The following is a 14895-nucleotide window of genomic DNA, read 5'->3' as shown; positions in this document are numbered from 1 at the left end:
CAAAATCAGCCATCAAAAAAGAAGTAATTCATATCTCGCACTTTTTTTTTTAAATACTAATCAATAGTGATTTGGTCCACAGTTGCCTCAATTCCACAACCAGGAAAGCTGGAAAAAAAATACCAGTCAAAGTGGAAAGCTTAATCTCTCATGTGAATAAACACCAAAACTCCATCGGGGAATATGAATTTTGAAAATGCCTTGAAAATCCTTTAAGTTATTTAACAATCCTGCAAGAYTGCTGAAAATCCAATTTCACAGTTTATATAGAACACATTTTTACCCTGAAATTAATATAAAGGCAGGTCAACTTCTGTTATGTGGACTCCTGCAGGTGGAGCACCAGGTCTAACTTTTGTGCCTGTGTAAAGAAGTGTACTCTCCCTGTATTGTAGGAGACTTCCTGGCTGTCTGCCCCTCTTACTAGGTATAACATTAACATCCTTCCATGGAAGTGGAACCTTCATCCCCATGACATCTCATTAATGTTTCTTTTGGCTACTGCTCATCTCCAAAACACATTTTGAAATGTATTTTTGCAAAAAGTATTTTTGCATCAAAATTAAAAAAAAATACACTCCATTCTACACATTGTATTCTTACACTGTATTTTAAGATGTTATATATTTTGTTACATACCACTTCTTGAATATATTGCTTCCATTGCCTATGGGGTACATTGTTATCTGCATWTAATTTAGTATTGTGTAAGGGAACAGAAGGGGACATTAGGGTCCTTTCCCCTGGAATTTTGGATGCTCTGCCTCAGCAGACACATATTCCTTGAAACAACACTAAATTCCGATGTGATCACATAACAACGTACCACACAGAGGAAGCTGTGCAGCCTCTAATCCAACTATCCTTCTCCTGCTTGTTAGATCCTGCCTTCACATATACTCCCATCCCCAGATGGCAGGGTTTTCACCAAAGTATTTGCCTGCAAATCCAGTTTTAACACAATTTTTAATACCTCTTCTTATATACTATTTCTCAGAGTTGCCAGAGTATGTTTATTAAGATAAACTTCTTTTTGGTCTAGGAAATTTATGGTCGTGCATCTTAATGCAGGCAGTCTGTAATCCCACAATAACRAAAACAATGTTAGATGTATATAGGCGTAAATTAACAAATGTACAAATACACTACAAGCACAACATTTAAAAGCTGGAGTTTCAAGAACAATGTGCAGCAGGTCACAAAAGTTCAAGAGACAGATAGGTTATATCTTAAAACTATTTTCTGAATGTAGCCTCTCAGAAASGAGTTGATGTATCGCAAACCACCAGATGTCATAAAGAGCTCAAGTGCCAGTAAAGCTTTCCCACTTCTCCATTTTCTCTATCATATTAATCTAATAAAAATTAATTACTTTAATAAATGACAATTTAGACATGCTGAACATGGACCTCTTCAACCTAAGTGTCTACTTGCTTTAATGACAAGCAAGAGAGTAACATCTGCAGGACACTTYACAAGCTCCTTCAGGCAAAGGGCTATTTAAGGGGAAGGCAAATAGCCCACAGAAGACTTCCTAAATGTGTAATCAAATGAACTGAATATCTTAGATCTGCTGGACTAGCCGTAATATATTTCCCTTTCAAAAAATCAGTACTGACACTGSTAAAGCTATTTGATTTTGTATTTCTGCACTTCCTGCTGTTTGATCCATCCTGTGCACTTGAAACTCAACTCCAAGACCACTTTTTTTTTTTCCCAATTGCTGTACTCTGTAAATACAATCCAGTATTTTATAACATATTTTMAAGTAAGACTTTTGCTGTTAACTAATACCCTATTCCTGTTCCTTAAGTAAAGGATTTTCTAGTAGGGGATGTTTAAACCATTTTAAAAACTTACCACTGGAGCACTAGAGCTACATGAGATAAGAGTCTGTCTTTCAGGAATTCACAAAGTTCTAGATTAAAAACTGCTGCAGTACAAACGGCACATGGCAACAGCAACAAAAGTTAGGTTAACAAAGAAAGTCAGAGGAAAAAAATGATGGAAAATTAAGTAAATGCAACTTCTTTACCAGCATATTTAATCACAGCTACTATTTGCCAAAATTAACTGTCATTCATACAGTCATTCTGCTGACACTTTTGTTTTGCACCCTATTCTTTCCGGTTAACAATCCAGCTTCTTAGTGATTTATTATTTTGATCTTCTAAACTATTCCAGAAAGACTTCGTGCAAAGATCCTGTACACTGCAGACTTCAGATAGGCAGTCACATGACAATTGTAAAAAGTTTTATTTGCTGTGTAACATCTGACAATATCAAGGTTTTAGCKCATCCACAGTATTTTCTCAATTATACACTGTCACATGAAATGCACAAAAGCATCATTTTTTTTTGAATACACTGTCTCCCCCAAATAATAATAACAATTACAGCAGATTAAGAACGAACCTACAGCATTCGCTTACTTTAGTCGGTTCTGATACAGAGGCATACTTTTTTATTTGAGAGTCAACTCCCAGGGACTTGGCTAATTGCACAGCATTTGTATCCCCACTGATCAGTGTCCCCAGRGCCACAAGCAGTCTAAAAACAGCTTCAAGATCTTGAACAACTTCCATAACTGTGCTGATTACTGATAAACATTGAGCTTTGCCCTCGATGTTGCTGACTTTATGTAAACAAACGGCATAGTTCAACGTGAGCGTAGCAAGTGCAATATGAATGTTCTTATTACCACCTGATTTCAGTTCTATGGCTTGTGTCATTATTTCATCTCTCTGTTGCATCATGAGCTTCTGGCCTGCCTGGCTGACAAAACAATTGCAAAGAGCTCTAAGTGCCAGCAGCTGGTTTGCCTGCTTTCCTTTGGGGTTCAAAAATTTAAGGAGGAGGATGATAAATTGCACATGATCCTTTTCACTGCAGAAGTTCTCATTCACAACGGGGTGTCTGATAGACAATCTAAGAATGTCTAGCGCTGGAAAGACAATATCTAGGGAACAAAAAAAAATATTAAAACATAAAATAACTGCATAAAACAAGCAGCTTGTTCTAAACTTCATACCAATGTATCCTCACATGCAATGCATMTGTTTTTTCCAGGATGTTAAAGTAAAGCCAAGATAAACTCTTTCTGGTCTTCAAGTAGAACAAGCACCTTTCTTGACTTTTTAGTATTACGTTTATGAAACAAAATTACATTATCTCTGGTAACATCCATCAAAAACTTTTCACCAATGCTGTTCTGACTGCATAATCTAYCCTGCAGTAACCACCCCTTTTCTACCAGGAGCAGAAACAAGAGTTTTTTTCTTCAATCTTTCATAACTTATCATAATTTCGTAACTTTTCATAATTTCACATTTTATTTGACTTCCGGACTCCAGTCTCCCACTTTCATTTTGAAACAAGTCTCACTGCTCTTTTTAGGAGATACTCTTTAAATGAAAAAAAACTACAACTTTTTTTAAAATCAAGTTCCTCCTTCACCTTTACTGTTCCATCACCAAGAAAATCTGACTACCTATTACCAAATTTTACAGATTATGTTGCTGCCCCCACTGATGACCAGTATTGTACAATGTTATTGGTGCCAGTGTGCCGTTTTCTGGTTTCTGTTTGCGTTACTAATTCTTCAAGGCACCGTCTTTTTAATGCCCACGACTACAGAATTCTGGTTTGTGGTGAAGTATTGATGACATGACTAAAAAGAGAAAAAAAAGGGAAAAAAAAAAAAACATGCAAACATCATCTACCTTCTGGCCAGTTAACTGCTTTCCATAAAGTCTGAAGTTGCTGTGCTGTAGGTGTTTCTGCAGAGGTGTTGCATACTGTGAACAGGATCTTCTCAAGGATTAGCAAGTCATCTTCTGTAAGCTTTTGTTCTTCAGATGCAGCTCCATTAAGCTCCTTCAGTTTGCCTGTGTGACCAAGAACCATAAAGCCTCACAACCAGAGCTCTCTGACATCAGAACTTTTCACTGAAATAGTTTTAAACATACTACACAGCATTTTATGAACAATGCTAAAAAGATGTATTTTGTAGAAATTTTTATTTTAAACACTAAAAYATTACTTCTCCCTCACTCATCTTGTTTCTGATTTTGATGTGAATGTCGTAAGGTATGACAACTCAGTGTCCTGCATTCAAATGTGAATGCAATTTAAAGATCAAAGTTTTCAAGAACTAATTGCATTTTGCTTAGAATGGTTCTAGAATTAGCACCTGCTCTTCACAACTCTTCCAAAACTTATGGGCCACGTGAATAAAACCATAAGCAAACAGTATCATTCATTTTAGAAGATTTCTAGTGTAAATAAAAATTAACTGAGGGCTTACTGTGGAAAAAAAACAAAACAAAACAAAACCCAGAGCTATTAAATTTAGTCCAATCTGGCCACAAGAGTTACAATTGTATTTAACCATGCATTGTTACAAGATCATAGGAAACAGTAAGCCTGATTTTTAGAATTAAGCTTCTAAAACAAACAGAAACCTACAATGTTCTTGTGACTGATATTGCTTATTATTCAAGGTTTGAAACTGCCAACAACTCCTGGTGAACTGAAGTTTTTAGCAGCAGGTTCAGAAAGAGATTGCATATAACCTGCCTATTGAGCCACCAGGATGGGGAAAAAAAGTAGTCTTTAATTGCTAGGTTTACTTACCAGTTTAGTAAGTAAAATGTCAAACAAAAGAAAGTTTATGGGTGAGCAAGACTGGATACATTATATATTCTTTAAAGTTCCAGTAAAAAGCACTCCTATGCCTTCAACTGGATCCAGTTGATGAATGTGATTTTAAAGGTCAAAACTAAAGAAGTAGGAAAGTTGAGATGCCAGTTTTTTTTGACAGATTAAAAATGAAATTACCATTTCAAATGGAACAGAAATAAAGACAGACTCAAAGTCATAAAACACTGACCCATTATCTGTGTAGGATTGGCTTGATCAAAGGTGACTGCCTCCTTCTTAGGAAAATAAATATTTTCAGTTTTAGCTGCAGGTGATTTGTAGGCATCCATTCCTATTATAAAGATAACATGACAAGTTCAGCAATGTACCAAAACATTTGACACAGCAAAATCTCTTTTAAAAAAAGTAAATTTTTATGCAAAYAGCTAAGTAATTCTATGTTTTTAGCACAGGAAAGAATTACAAAACAGTAGTAATAATTTCAGTCAATTCCTTCATAAACTGTTTTTCTYTCTCATCTACAGAGAGGCGTCCTCCTCTTCCGAACAAATCCAAACATGCCTGGTCACTTTTCACATTTAAGTCTCCCAGCTGTGGAATATACCTAGTCCAAGTGGAGAACTGAGAGGAACTGGAACTAAACACTGATGAGAACTGAGCATGAAATACACATCTTTAAATTCCTGAAAGATACATTGAAATAAATAATACAGATAAGTTACCTGTAAAAGGATCTGCTGAAGATATTGTATTTGATCCAGATGAAGAACCTGGGACATAACGTCCAGCACCTAAAAAAACAGCAAGAAAAATAACTGCTATAGCTGTTACTATTGCTTCATCACTTTTCAAGCAGAAGTAGCACAAAACAAAGCAAAATATCAAATACAACTTAGAGTATCGTGGGGCTATAAGCCTGATCTGCTGCACAGCTTTACCTTGACACTAAAACAGGATTCTTCCTAACTATTCTGGGTAAGCTCTCTGTCTTCTGAAGCTTCTATATTCAATCTAGGCACAGCTAAATCATAGGCACAGCCATCTAAGATGGAGTAACTGGTGGGAGCAGAGCCAAGTGCATGCTGACTTCCTTAGCTTCAGTGAATGGAATGCTGAGGAAGTATGGACTAGCTGAGGAGACAGTGAGGTGGTCTAAGAAGCGCCTAATGCTGTAGCTCAGAAGTATGTGATTAGTACCAGCGATTTGTCCTGGTGGACAAGGAGGCTACTGGTATCCCGGGCTGCAGCAGGAAAGACACTGCCAGCAGGCTGAGGGAGGGGATCCTCTCTCTCTGAGCAGCTCTGGTGAGGCCACATCTGGAAGACTTCCCAGTTCTGGACATGCAGAGGGTCCAGTAAAAGGTCATTACGATTGACATACAACAGCATCTCTCATATGAGGAGAGGCAGAGAGAGTTGGGCCTGCTTAGCCTAGGGAAGACTGACATGGAGATTTTGTCAACACGTAAAAATAGCTGCAGGTAAAGAGAACGGGTCAAGACTTTGTTCAGTAGTTCCCACCAACAGAAAATGCAGCAATGGACTAAATCTGAAACACAAGAAGTTCCATCTGAACATGAGGAAAAACTTCTTACTGCCCTGGAACAGGCTGCCTGACAGTCTGTGGAGTCACCATCCTTGCAGATGGTCAAAGCCGGATGATGAGAGCAAGCTGCTCAAGCTGGCCCTGTTTGAGCAAGGCAGTTGGACTAGGTTGTTTTCCCAAATGCCTTTTCCAACCTCAACTATCCAGTGAGTCTGTGTAACTCTGTATGTGCCTAAGTTCACATTACCATAGTTTCAGTTTTACCTAAACCTGGTAAAAGTCTATATGCTCATTTCTAGTCCCTTCTAGAAAAAAAAAAAAAGAAAATCATATTCATGGAGTTTGCACTACTAATTTAACCGTTATGAAGATGGCTGCAATAAAAGTGGTTAATGTAATRTTTAATATAATTCAATTCTTGAGAAAGTAGCTTGATCATAGTTTTCTTTTCCTGCCTAAAAAAAAAAAAAGCTTATTTTCATCTCCATGTTGAGTTTTGTTTCCATAACAGCATTTTGTCACCTAGCAGAATAACAAAGTGGKTTTTTTTTTTTTTTCTCCCCCTATTCAATCTGCTACTACCAGAGAAAGAAAGCTGAAAAATACAACAGGGTTAATAAGTATTTTGTTGAAGATTAGTTTTAACAAACRTTATGAAAATTATTAAGCTTCCCTATTTTTCTGTCAAATCTATCCATGCCTTTGCTCCATAACTTGAGGGCATGAAATAACCAATACTAAAGTACAGAAATTAGGACTCTGAAGTCTCCTTGTGAAGTGACCAGCATTGCTAGGAAAATATTAAACAATAAGGCTTATACTACACTTYATATCATTCTGCCAAATTTGTGCTCCATCCCTGCAAAGGAATACATCTACAGAAAAAAAATACAATTAACCATTATTGGAACAACATTCTTWTTTAAATATGCATCTTTATCTCCTTGATATCTAACATACTTGTGCACTAGAAATTAATTCCTTTACCTGTAAAAGGATCTGAAAATTGAGTGGTTGTATTCCCAAGTGTTTGCCCTTTAGTGTTGTCTATAATAAACTTTGCCACCTGGTCCAGAAACATAGGATTTAGATCATTCTTTTGCAGGAAGTTGTATGCAGTCAGCCAAGGATCTTCAGTGATGTTATATGGCAGTTTGTAGGAAGGCCCACTTTCATTTACATCAATGGTGAAAACATAGTCATATTCCTTTAAGCAAAATAAATATTCAGGTTCAGGAAAATGAGAAACTTGTCATCGTATTTGGTATACAGATACATACAACATGAACTGAATTTCATTTTAGCCCTTAGTCTTTATCGTAACTTGCAACTTGTATCAGTAATACTCCCCTGCGTAGACCGCAAGTCTGAAATATACAAACCATAWTCTGTGTTTTCTAGAATGCTGTACCTCAAGAAAGAGTAGGCTAACACAACAGATTCTGCCAATACATATGCAAACGTATTAGAAAAACAATTCCAGCATCAGATATAACGCTGCAGGGACAAATCTGGTGACCTGCAAAACTTCAAGACAGTCAGCTACCTCAAAAAAGCTTTGRGCTTAGAAGCATACTTTAATAGTAAAAAGGACAACTCCTAGGTTTTGTTGAAGCATGCTAACAGTTATGACCAGAACATCCTTTTAGTGGTGTCACTAAATACAGACTTTTCTCTATGTAAGCATCATTAAAGTACATACTTGTCTGTAAAATTATCACCTGCATTTCAGCTCAAACGTTAAGGGAGCACAGAAATCTAGTAAGTAATAGATTAAATCATTCTTAGATAAATTTTAAGATTCATTCTCTTTGGAAAGGAAGTGAAACTAATTTTTCAAGGTATTAACAATAAACAGTAAAGAACTTGATCCTTTCTTTACTAGCTAATAGTTTACTTTTTTGCAAAATAACTTTTTCATGTCAGYTAACTTTTTACAAAACGCATTTCTAATATTTCTAATCCTGGCAGAAGCCAGGATTAATACTTGTATCTTAGTCTGAACTGAATTTTACTACCACCAAATCCCTGCTTTCTAATTTATATTTTAGGTATAGAAAGGTATAGGTATAGGTATTTTGCCGTTGCAAAAAAATTGCACTTTCTTAAAAAATGTGCTATTTAAGCACATAACACTTGAAGCAATTAAAACACAAAACTCTTAAGGGTACATACCTTTCCCTCAAATAAAACTTTCCCAGATGTTTGCTGTGTGGCTCCAGAAGAACCAACAACATCACCTATTTTTATCCACCTTCCTTCACTAACACTCCACTGATAGGCTTCGACTTTCCCATTATCTTTAATGAGACGTGTCTGTCCATCTCTTGTGCCTGTAGACAGAAGTATTTGAGGAAGAAATTAAGAAATCTAAAAACAAGACCTATTTTAGGGGGAAAAAAGTATATTGGTGGCACTCAACTTTTAAGAGGAAAAGACAGTTCAAGAAGATTCTAAGTTACRTTACAGAAAAAAATACAAGTGCTTTTGTTGGCTTGTTTGTACTGTGTACTACAGCTATAAGAGAAATCCACACACTAGCATTTTACGATCACAAACTGGTATCTGCCACCAGACTAAGATGAAAAAGTAATCCTTGCGTCAATCACCGCAGCAGTTCATCATTCTCCTGTGAATATGACAACTAGAGGTGAAAATCTCATGAACTAACACCACAGGAAGGTTCGTACAATTATAACGAAGGTGACTGGCAATTTATACTATTTGGTGGTCAGCACCAAGTGCTGATTCTGGGGGAAAAAAAACCCTATTTACGAATAATTTTAACTGTCACTGTTTCTTCCGTATTCTTAGTAATGTCCTGAGAACCTGTAAGAACTACATTCAGTCAATTAAGACAAACTTCAGACGGAAAGTTAAAGTAGGGAAAAGAAAACAAACAGCAGAACACATCTACTTCTAAGAAAAAAGAAATCCACATTAAATAGTCCATTCACGACTTACACAACTTCTTCTTACAGTGCTGGTGTAGCTGGCATTGCCAGATCCAAAACACATCCTCAAAACATCCCACCACCTTGAAAACTATCCTTTAAAATATCTCACACGAGAAATATTTTTATCATATATGTCTMCTATTGCTATACATTTAAACTACAGTCTACCTTCCAAAAAGGATCAATGAAACAATAGCAAATTAAGCTGTTTTCTTCAGAAACTCTATTAAGAGAGATCAAGGTTGTCTTAGTTTTAAAAGATACTAAAAGTTTCAATGCCTCAGAATCAAGATTTGGAGATGTCTGTAACATAACAGAAGTGAAATAACTTACCAGGATCCTTAAGATGTTCTCTTCCTGGAAGGTCATCAGCATTAATGTCTCCTAAATCACCAGTTTTAGGGTCAATTGATGCCTGGGAAAGCTCATTTTCAAAAGCCTGAATCTCCTCTGCACTTGCTGTGCGTTCTGATGACTCTGTAAACACTCTTATGATTCCATCACTGAGCAGACAGAAAGCATTCAAATTATTATTAGACCAAGAATCCAAGTCTGCTAATGAAAACAACTTAAAAGAATTAACTACTTAACTTTAAGTCCAAAACACAGTATAATTTTAAAAGCACAGYAGGAAACGATCAAATTCGAGCCAATCAAATACGTACTGTTTACAGAACATGCAAGTCTACCCATAGCACTGCATTCAATTGTGAGGCCCATTCCCCAAAGCATTCACTCTTTATCATTGAAGTACTAGTACCTACTACATGAAAAAAAAGATTTGTTTTTTTTTTTCTGAAGTACAAGAACACATACTTCAATTACTGTTCTCACATCTTGGTGGCTTTTTTTTTCAACGTCAAAATTAATTCTCTTAAAAAGAATGCATACAACTTCATCAAGGATTCTCCAATTTTAGATCTACAATCATGGTGACAGTAAAACCAGGATACCTTGCACCAACTACAATGTCACCGTTTTCCAGCACACAGCAGCACCACACGGACTGAGCAGGGAGTCTGATTGTTTGAGCACATTCCCCTCGTTTCCAAATTCTAAGAGATCTATCCTCTCCAGTAGTTACAAAATCTAAAAAGGAAGAAAAAAGACAAAAAAAGCTTAAAACTATACATCTATTCACTAAACTGTGATAGACAATGGATTGTCTGGATTCTTAGAACTGCCTATCTAACACTGAAAAGTGTAAGAAGAAACTTTTTATAATTTAGTATTTCAAGTCACAAGAAGAGAACTAGAAGACAGCAAAAATCATGCATAATTTCCTTTATGAAGAAATGTGCATAAATTGTGGACTCATCAGACAGATAGTGAATGAAATTCTGTCATGGCAGACAAAAGATTCTTTCCTTGTTTCAAGGATATAACCAGAACTTAAGAGTAATTTTGAGACTATCACAGACTTGTCTTACCCCTATGTTTCCAGAGTTTCATCGTTCTTTGAAATCTGAGATTTTTTTCCGAGCAGCTTCTGTTTTTTCAGGAAGCATACATTAAGCACCCTTCAAAGTCTAACTTATAGAATCTTCTCTGACAGTTTTCAGATGGAAGAGAGTTGTGACCTATGCATCCAYTAATATACACCCATTCGCCTAATAAATGAATGTGGAAGTAACACATGCACCACAACAGTCAGCAGCTCAGAACATCTTCTACAACACTCTACAGCTTTGACCTCACAYGCACCATTCCATTACTCTACTACAGTGACAATATGCAAATTACATAAGTATAGGAAATAGTCTGTGCTTCAATAAATCAAGAATTTACTCATCTCATTTRCAGTGCAATTCTGCCAGAGAATGGGTTTGAATTCAATCACCTACATTTTTATTACTGACATAAAATGCAGCAAATGGGAAAAAGCAAGCAAATGAAGTAAATGAAATGCCAATTGAGTTCTTCTGCTATGACAACTCCACAGTCCTGCTGCAGAACCGAGTATCTTGTTTTATTTTGGAAGAATGTCGGGTTATAGTGACAAGAAAACCTTACCTYTACACTGAGGGAAGACAGAAATGCTGTAAATGTAATTTGTATGTCCATAATACACCTGCAGGCACTCGCCAGAGATTTGCCATCTTCGGACACTAGCATCATTAGCACACGAAAGGAACTCTGTTTCACTAAGAATAGCTAAACCTCTCACACAGTCTTCATGCCCTTTGCAGAAGAAAGAAAAATAACTGAAAAATTCGAGGCAACTTCRTGGTTTTTGACTTTTTTCTCTTAGAGTATGCATCCCACCTTTGCTCACCCCCTCGCCAACAAAACTGTCAACTACAAGAGTACTTACCAGTGAATGTTCTTTCACATCTTCCTGCCTTCCACAGTTTAATAGTTTTGTCAGCTGAACCAGTCAACATTAACCCCTGTTCGGGCAGTATTTTCACTGCCCATATAGCAGCTGTGTGACCCTGCAAAAAAACAACATCGTGGTTTATTTTTTGACAAAAATCAAAGCATCAAYTTAACACTCATGCCGGACTTCATACCTGTAATGTCATCATACATCTGTCATTCAACCACACTTTGGCTGTTGTATCCCATGATCCACTTAGCAATGTGCCAAATTTTCCAGATGAAAGGCTGCAAACTGAAACAAAAGTTCAAACTGATATCGACAAGTTTCCTGCATTGTCCCCAGTCTTAGATCAGCAATTTAAGCAGATTTATTTCAGGAGATTTGGTTCTATTAGTAGCATACATACAATGTTGACAAGTTTAAGAAAGAATTAAAACTGTAGGCACACTGCAAATTCATCATTGCTTAAAAATCTCTCCACATTAGATGACAAAAATTTGCTCTTTTTATTTTTCAAATTTCTCTTAGCTCCCATTCTTTTCTCACATGATTAGAATACTTCTAACAAGCCCCCCTGCTCCAGCAGGGACGCCTAAGGCACATAGAACAGGGTGGCATCCAGGTGGATTTTGAAGATCTCCACAGAAAGAGACTCCACAACCACTCTGAGCAGCCTGTRCTAGAGCTTTGTCATCCTCACGATAATCTGAGCTTCACATTTTCAAAAACCGTATTTTTCAATTATTTCTAAACATTTCATTATTAGGTTTTGGGTACAGCATACAACCTCCCTAGAAGACCTCACTGATATTTACAACTCTAGTGGGAGCACATCACGTTTCATAATCAATTCACCCATTCCAGCACCAAAGTTATTCCTGCATAATGAAGTTACTTGCTTGCTTTTGCACAGCAAATTGAGGGGTTTAAATATACATAATTTCTGTTTTAGATCTTTGGTGCTGCTGAGAAGCCCAGGATGTTCCCAGGTTGCTGCCCACAACAATCTTTATTAAAGCAGGAAGAGTCCAAAACTTATGGTAATATACTTCGCTACAGTGAATTACCACAGAATTCAAAATTTAAAGATTCAACTTATTATCCTAACACATCAATAACTTTCATGCAATAAAAACTAAAATAAGATTGTACCTGTGTTTTTATGGCCCTTCAGGACATAAAGAGGAGCTGGGTTGTCAACTGTGAAAATGCAAATATTATGATCATTGCCACCGGTTGCAATCAGCCCACGAGGATACAGGTCACTTGGAGGTATGATGCACACACAAGATACAAAATTTGAGTGGCCACTCATACAGTGTATTTCAGTAAAACCCCTGTTAAGACTAAACATATGCAATAATCAGTTCAGAGTCATAGCAGAAATTACTTATTTGAGGCACTGAAATATAACAGGTGTTTGATATTCCAACTATTGAATTAATATTCATTCTCACAGTGGGCTGAAGAGCAAACTATGCATAGAAAGATTAAAATTGAAGAGTAAAAAAAAAATTCTGAATGCTTAGCCCAATTAGGAAATAAGTATACCATTTATTTATCAAAAACAGGTAGGCTTGGAGGGACTCAACTTYGTACTTCCTTCACTGGCAAACATCATGCCTACAGACACCAGAAGCAGCTGCAATTTGCCTGTAAGAAATTCTTGGCTGTGTAAGGACTTAAATGCTTATCCCAGGACACTTCAACAATGCCAGAGTATGTAAAGAGTGCTAGAGAAAATGGAGAAGAAAGCTTACTGACTGCAAAATCTGTTCACTGATTCTCAGTTACAAGCACTACAGGGATTAGTAAGTAATGGATTATAGCTAACTAAAGAAGCACCGCTACTTCTCCATCTCAAACGAGACTCCAGTAAGCAAAGCACTCACTAGAAGGAAAATAATAAAAGTGGTAATTATCCCCACACAATAAAGCCTTTGTTTTTTTCCTCCAAAGGAAAAAGAAGTGTAGCATTTTAWGTTTTCGCATTTACATTTTAAAACCTAGAAGAGGTAGGGAAACTGTGATGCTCTTCTGGATTCTAAAATGCCTTGTCTGCTAGAGGTATATAGAGTAAGTGAAGGGAACGTATCTWCTCCTAAAATTGTACGTTCAAAAATAATACATACAAAAACCTGGTTATTCACCAAATCCTGTTTTCTGTAATCATACAATCTTCATAGCACAAAGGAGATCCATACCTAACCCCTTTGCTCTATGCTAACTCTATCTTCTTCTCACAACCCACGAAAAAGAGGTCACAATTAAGAACCTCCTTCCCTGCAAAAGAAAATAAATCCAAGCATTTTAGAAAGTTCTTCCTCTAATTAGAAGCGATTCCATGAGGCACACCTAGATTATTCTTCCTAGCTCTTAATCGCAGAACTGCCTAAATCCACTTGATAAAAAGCACATGTAGGCATTCAGGCAAAGTTGCTGGTTATCTCTGTTTCACTGAGAAGCAGCAAAAAACCCACACTTGTCTAGCAACATTGGGATACTGCTGGAAGCTACGGATAAGGGAACAAACATGTCTCACAGCTTGCAGCAGTGACCTGCATGGCCAGCACCTAACGCCTGCACCGCCGAGCAGTATCCAGATCACAGACAAGATAGAATAAAAATTAAAGGTGACGGAGTGACCGGCAGAGGCACTTGGCACCAGCACCAAGCTAGGAGAACGCAGGAGAAAACAGGTTCCCTTTCTTCATGCTTTTGCATGCTTTGTATAYTTTTGCATATGTTTTGTACGCTTGCTGTGCAATTGCCTTTTTATTATCATAATTTCGTGTTTCATTCCACGCTCTTAAAAGTCTTCTCAGCAAGGAGAGAAAAGGCTTCTTAAAAGCATCCAAAACGAAGTGTCCTATTACCAACACCGAAATGGTTTTACAAGACGAGATCACTCTGACGCTCAGCAGGGTCAGACGAAAACGACACCGACGCCTCAGAAAGCAAAGCCGTTACCCTCACAGAAGCCGCCGGCACCGACGCAGACGGAAGTTTTTGACCGAAAGGCCTAAACGCGGCTCAGCACCGGGTAAATCCCGCGCTGCCCGCGGGGCTGGCGCGGCACGAAGCGGGGCCGGGCGCAGGGGCCGCAGGCGGCCGGGCCCGGCGCGGGGCGGGCAGCCCCTTCCCGCCGCGCAGCTGTGGGACGCGGCGCCATGGCGGCCATGGCGGCGCGGCACTCACCCGTCGGGAGCCCAGAGGCGGGCCGTGCGGTCCCGCGACACGGACACGAAGGCGCCGGGCGGGAAGAGGCCGCCGGTGAGGCCGCGCACGTCCTGCCCGTGCCCCACCAGGGAGCAGCGCAGCCGGTAGACGCCGCCCGCACCCGCCATGGCGGCGCCGCCGCCTCTGACACAGCAACAACCGCCGCCGGCCGCCGCGCCGGAAGAGGC

General features: G+C 38.2%; 1 protein-coding gene across 2 annotated transcripts; it reads right to left on the bottom strand.

The window, feature by feature from the left end:
• Window positions 1-1410: 1410 nt before the first annotated feature.
• PLAA (phospholipase A2 activating protein) lies at window positions 1411-14858 on the bottom strand. 2 transcript variants are annotated; one of them, XM_026047071.1, is made up of 13 exons: window positions 14687-14858; window positions 12641-12834; window positions 11679-11779; window positions 11480-11600; window positions 11179-11346; window positions 10119-10254; window positions 9499-9668; window positions 8384-8541; window positions 7196-7415; window positions 5385-5453; window positions 4892-4993; window positions 3723-3887; window positions 1411-2959 (listed from the first exon to the last, which is right to left on the bottom strand). In XM_026047071.1, exons 1-13 carry the CDS (start codon window positions 14833-14835, stop codon window positions 2394-2396), a joined length of 2319 nt encoding a protein of 772 aa, XP_025902856.1. In that variant the 5' UTR covers window positions 14836-14858; the 3' UTR covers window positions 1411-2393. The 2 variants fall into 2 exon arrangements, with proteins under 2 accessions (XP_025902856.1, XP_025902857.1); XM_026047072.1 differs by lacking the exon at window positions 5385-5453.
• Window positions 14859-14895: the final 37 nt, after the last annotated feature.

Source organism: Nothoprocta perdicaria, unplaced genomic scaffold, assembly GCF_003342845.1.
Source record: "Nothoprocta perdicaria isolate Ctin4 unplaced genomic scaffold, notPer1 scaffold_471, whole genome shotgun sequence".
Taxonomy (NCBI): domain Eukaryota; kingdom Metazoa; phylum Chordata; class Aves; order Tinamiformes; family Tinamidae; genus Nothoprocta; species Nothoprocta perdicaria.
This window is presented reverse-complemented; position numbering and strand designations above follow the sequence as displayed.